The 6,000-nt window shown below is 39.4% G+C and overlaps 1 protein-coding gene across 5 annotated transcripts in view; it reads right to left on the bottom strand.

Annotated features, from left to right (window-relative positions):
- Positions 1–3,323: 3,323 nt before the first annotated feature.
- The window catches only part of MAEA (macrophage erythroblast attacher, E3 ubiquitin ligase), a 54,729-nt gene continuing 52,052 nt past the window's right edge, over positions 3,324–6,000 (bottom strand). For all 5 annotated transcript variants that reach the window (XM_068403086.1, XM_068403082.1, XM_068403081.1 and 2 more), the window contains 3 exons: positions 5,812–5,945; positions 4,914–5,109; positions 3,324–4,504 (listed from right to left, as the gene is read on the bottom strand). In XM_068403086.1, the coding sequence (XP_068259187.1) occupies positions 4,409–4,504; positions 4,914–5,109; positions 5,812–5,945 (426 nt within the window). In that variant the 3' untranslated portion in view covers positions 3,324–4,408. The remainder of the gene's footprint in view (positions 4,505–4,913; positions 5,110–5,811; positions 5,946–6,000) is intronic.

Raw genomic sequence — 6,000 nt, 5'->3', positions numbered from 1 at the left:
TAAATAAACCAAAAATAGCCCTCAGGGTGGAGTATGCTGGAGAATACAACTCAGAACCCTGGTTTAAGGAGTAGAAGACTGAAAGAGGGAAGCCCAAAAGGCCCATTAGGCTGCTGCTGGGACAGAGCATTAGTCGAGCCACAGACTTCAGGGCATCGCAGGAAGAAACAATGTGCTGAGCAGAATCTGATAGCTCGTTATAGAACATGGAAAAACAGGACGAAAGAGATTTAAATGCTCATTTTGTTACACCAAGTGACCTCTATATCCTGCTTCAGGACACCCAGTGCACAAGATCACATTGTAGTCACGAGTCTCAAAGCGTGCCCTGATAAAGTGCTTGGCGTGTCTCCCAACACACTCTGCTCAGGCTAACTGAAGCATGAAAAAAGAAAGCCAAAGTATTACTTTTTTTTCTTGAACAGTGGTCTATTAAGCATGTTCGAAGGCTTCCTTTTGGCAGATTACCCATTGTACATAATTTTCTCATTCTTCCTCTCCCAAATAATCTTTTTCCCAAGAAGTAATCTGATTAATGAGTAAGAGAACATGCTTATAATATTAAAAACCCCAAAACCATACCAGCCCATCAGTCTTTAAAGCTTCCTGCAAAATATTTTGCTTGAACATGGTATCAGCTTCACTACTTCCTACCTACAAAGTGCTGTGATCTCAGTGTCTTGAGCCCTTCTCAGCCTGATAGATAATGGAATACTTCAAGCTGAAACAGGTATCAAAGAAACCCACGGCATCATGAACAGTAACCAATACCTCTCTCTCCTTTCACAACATCGGAGACTCTTCAGCATTTAGACATTTGATGTGGTTTGGACCACAACAAATAGAAGGGAAGGTTAAGGCAATTCTCAACCTCCATGTAACTCTGGAAATCAGAGAAACCTGCCCTGACCACAACTGGGACAAATTGTTGCCTTCAAATAGGAATACCATAACCAAAATCCAGAGCCTCAAGGTTTGTTTTGTTAAATTGCTTGGCAAGACTAGAAAAAAAAAATCACAGTAAAGGATATTGTTCATTTCCAGCTCAGACAGATCTTGAGAGGAGATAGTCTTCATGTTACTAATCAACCTCTTCCCTTCCAGAAGGATGTCCTTCACTGTACAGGCAGTAACTTGTACCCTTAAGGAAATAAATGGATTGTCTTTTGTCTTCCACCTCAGCACACTGCCAGGCGTTTCGATGATGCATGCTATCCATAAAAAAAGCTAGGAGTCTCATCTAAACTAGCTGATAGCCACTTTTTGATTGATATGGTAACAGGGCAAGATGCACAACTGGCAGAAAAGGCTTGGTTTCTGTATAGCAGGTTACGGCCATATTTGTTGTAGTTTCCACATCAGGCTACAGTCAGGTCGTATAACTGATCCCCATCCTGTGTTTTACGATCTTGCTGCTATGCAAGATATTGCTGGAGTGAGACAGGTTTAACACAATCTTTACTCAAACTTTCAACTGTTGAGGAAAGCCTCTATAACCCTGCCCACCTCCACCAGTGTTACACAAACCGTACTTTCAAAGTCCTCTTCTCAGCATACCCACAGGCAGGAAGCAATGCAGTGAGAGAACAGTTATTAAAACAGCATTTACAGGTAATAAGTTTATATTTACTATGAGTCACATACTGCTCTTGGTTTGATGTCTGAAGCCACCCGTGATATGAGCTATGAACTGACACTTCTGCTGGATCCTGAGCTCAAGGCTGCAGAAAGCAGTCAGTGAATGCAAACCAGAACTCCAAGCTGCACCACAATAATCCATCCCTGCCACCATTTCTAACACTCATACAGCTGGAAGGCTGCTAAAGCCATGCCAGAGCAAGCTTGAGAATGAAAGCCAGGCTGTAGGTGCATGTATTGGCCTGAGTCCACAGGGGTCAGCCAGGAGGCTACAACCACCTGTATCAAACAGGTCTTGCTGGAGTCAAAAGAATTTGGTTGATTGCAGACTTCTAAAATGAGCTATCACAGCTAACAAACAGCTGAAGCTCCCCTAGGCTCCCTCTGGATCACCTTTGTAAAACACCATCAGGGACTTGGACCTCATGTTGGCACCTGGCCCTCTGAAAAGACACTTCCCATAAGCAGAGACCCTCCTCCTGTAGGACAGCTGCTCTCTTCCCCTCCCTTCCCAAACTAGGCTTTTTTGGGAGCATGGATTTCTCCACCACTCTGCTTAGGCTCCAGAAATTAAAGAGGGCTGAAATCTCAGGAAACCACAGCTCTAACTAGTACTTACAGAAGCAAAAGCAATAATTTCCATGACCTACAATTGTTCAGCTACCACGTATTTCCTCAGGGCTGATAAGAAATCTACCCCTTCCTCCCTGCTTTGGCCTTTCATGCATTTCTGTGAAGTAGGGAAAAGCAAGGTTGCCATTCTCAAAGTTCTCCTTGCCCTTCTGCTATGATGCTGTGAATAGTCTGCCAAAGAAAAACACATGCTGTTCCACTTCGGTTTCAGCAACGCTTCTCCCCAGGGTGATGTCCTCTCCCCTTTTGAGTTGATGGTGCTTCAGCTGTTGCCCCATGAGGAAGAGATCAGTTACTGTTTAACTGATAGCTAATTACTCCAGTTACTGATGAAGTTCTCTCATTATCTGCCTCCACCTACTCTTAGCACACCACTTTTGTTCTAAGGAATCACTAAATCTACCACTTCAGAAAATGCTCAGGGAAACAGACCCTTCCAGCAGTAGTGCAGCAATACTCGTCTCTGCCAAGCTGGCAGCTCCGCAGCATTCCAGATATACCTGTTGAGAAGTACCAATAATGTATGCTTACTGAAAACAGAACCTTTCTCACCATACCTCATGGGACAGCCCACTGTATTTACAGTTTCAGAGTTTATATATCTGTAATCTCCAAGTGTTGAACATGAACAGAAGCTGTGGTCCCTCCAGCATTCTTTGTTAGCTTTCTTTAAACCACTCAGTCACACATCAAAACCTCACACCTAGCACCTCCCACAAAATTTTTTTTAACAGAAAGTCTCTAGGCCATTAGGCAGTTTTCTAGGAAGCATTAGAAAAGAAAGTGACAGGAACATAGACTGGAGTGTACTGTTCAAATACAAAAAGTTTAAACCAATGCTCTGATTTTGGAGCCTGAACGTTTATGGTTGTGTTGTGGTGGTAGTTTTTTGATTTTTTTTTTTAATCTGGCAGAACACTAAAAAACAACACTTGGAAGTTGCACTCCTTTTAAGAGACCCTTATAAAAAAAGAGTCTTTTTTTTACATTTAAATACAAAGCAGCTTTCTAATTTTATATAATCAAGAAATGGAAAACAATTTTTATTAACATGTTTTACATTTACAATCTTTTATTAGCTAATCAACATCAACATGCAAAAATAAGCGCTAAATACAAACCTCTACAATATGGTTTTGTTTAAACTACAATGGTTTAATTCTGTTGAAAAGTCGTAAGGATGTGTTCTGTAGTTGTTAAAACTGAACTAGTAGTTTCAGTAATGAATACTATTTAGACCCTAAAATTATGTAATCATCCTGCAAGGCATCTTCAGAAACTTCGCCCAACACTTAAGAATACCAGCTCATTTTCATGTGAGTACATTCTCAAAGCAAGAAATAAGGCAGTAGCACTAACGATTTCATATTGAACCCTATGCACATAACTAATAACTTTAGAAGGACTTTAACACTATGGTAGACTGGAAAAAGAACATTTAAACAAGCATTGGATTTTGCCTGAAATGTTCTCAGTTCCTCTTGATACTTATGCAACCTCCTTAAAATATTTGGGTTTGGAAAAAGACTTCATACTCCTTCAAACCAGTCCCTAGTTGATCCTCCAGAGAAGCCAGTCTTGTGTCAAAGACATCAATATCTTCCCATGGAAATAAGTTACATAATTCACGTTGAGGATTACTTCACGAGAGGATCATAAAGAAGGCAAAGAGGAGCTTAAAGGAGAACATAGTAGTAGTACTGAAATCTTTGATAACAAAAGGGTCTTGGACAATTGTGAAAAAGAGGGAAGAAAAATGGATTAAATTTCTAATCTGTTGTAACTTTTCCCCCAGTGCAAGTGTCCATCTTCAAAGAAAGTTATCCTTTAGAAGATGAAAGTACTTTTGAGAAGAGTCCAATTTTGACCTTATGTTACAAAACCTTAACAATCAAAATTTGTTTTTATTCAAGTACAAACTTAAGTCATAATTCCTCTCTTTTTTTTTTTTCTAAAGAGTGTTTATTGTTGCTCATTGATCTTTGGTCGCAAGAAACAATAATGCCACCGAAAGGTCTGATCCCCAAGGTGGCAGGTTTTGCTTCTTTGCCACACATTAAGGCCCCCCCCTTTACAGGGTATGCCAATATACACTGTGTCAAAATTCCAGCGGCACTTCATCATGTGTTTTGTGGACCTACATGATGTAGACTTTCTCAGCTTGTGAGAAGTTGAAGACTTCTTTGGTTCTTGGGCAAATTACTTTGTCATCTTGACGAATAGAAAGCAGAGACTGGAAGAGAGTGAAAAAGATAATATTCGCAATAGTAACTCAAAGCATTATTTGTTTAGTAAATAAACTTTTTCTTATTTGTAAGAAACAATATTATAGTCTGAGGTCAAAATATCTTTGCCCACAAAAGTTACTTATTCTACATTATTGCTCTCCAGAGGGAACATTTTCCGGTGATTTTGTGTTATAAATTCATATATTCAATCAGACATTAGCTTCTTTAAAGACCAATGTAATGACATAAATATACAGTCCTTCGAAAATTACTGCAAGAAGTTATTTTTCTTTTGTTAATATAGAAGATACTTCTAGCTTTCTGACACAGTTTATAACCTCTTATTTTGATATAGGAAGTTGTTATAACCACTGCTATTTTAGCCTTCAGGAAGTCATTGATTTCAACACTTACATTGTATCCGTAGACATATCCATTTGGTAACATCATAGGAGGATTATTTTCGTTCATTACATCCCCCGAAATCTTGCAGACTAGTCGGGAGTTGGCACAATGTGCCATAGGCAGAGGCTGAGCCAGCTTGTTCAGGGATTTGCTACACACAGGGCAGTCTGGGTTTTTTGAGCTCCCATCCTCTTTGTAACACTGTCTGTTTAACAACAAGTTAAGGAACAACCACCACAGAACGCAACAGCAATTAGTTAATGACAAACATTGGGAAAAAAGATAGTAAACTGTGCAAATATAGCCTAGGTTACAGAGGATACAGGACCAGTTAATTCAAGTTTAATGTGTACCTATAAAAATCAAGTGCTGGTTTTGTTTCAAGGAACAGGAGTGAGCAAGAAGTGTCTGGCACCCTTTGCAGGTAAAGTTTCTGATGTAGAACACTTTAGTAGCACCAGTCCTCCTCTAATACACCACAGTGTGTAGCAAATCCAACCAAGTCTCAAAAGATGCAGGAAATATCTGAATATTCACATAAAAAAAGACAGGGTAAATTTGTGTGTAAGTGCTTAAAAAATAGTAATTCTGACCCAGCTCACTAACTTCTGCAGATATATTCACTAACTTAAGACACAAGGAAAGATAGCCTAGTATGCAAACACAATGTACATTTCACCTTAAAATTTTGGTTCGGGCTTTTTTTTGTTTAAACCTTAATGCCATTTATTATAATATCCCCTTAATTTAATAGAGAGACCAATTCATACTCCATTTAAACAACTCGTGAGCAAAAATATTCATGTGCCACATTTCATCTTCAAGCTCTCTGAAAAACATCCCTAGAACGTAAAAAAAACCACCATGCTTTTCTGCACTCAACAGTAGTATCTGCATTAAAGGATACGGTGTTTTTATAGCTGAAAGGCCTGCCTGGAGTGTTATAGTAAAAACAGAATTGTTTCCCAGCTGATGTAGTCTGTAGTTATCATATCTAAACTGTTGGATCAGCATTCTCCATCGAGCAGGGTCCAAGAGATCCTGTTAAAAAGCAACACAACTATAAGTTGTTTTCAATCTAATTGTCCCAGGGGGA

The sequence above is a fragment of the Nyctibius grandis genome, chromosome 6 (genome assembly GCF_013368605.1).
Source record: "Nyctibius grandis isolate bNycGra1 chromosome 6, bNycGra1.pri, whole genome shotgun sequence".
NCBI lineage: Eukaryota > Metazoa > Chordata > Aves > Nyctibiiformes > Nyctibiidae > Nyctibius > Nyctibius grandis.
The sequence above is the reverse complement of the archived record's forward strand: the minus strand, read 5'-3'. Positions and strand labels throughout refer to the sequence as shown.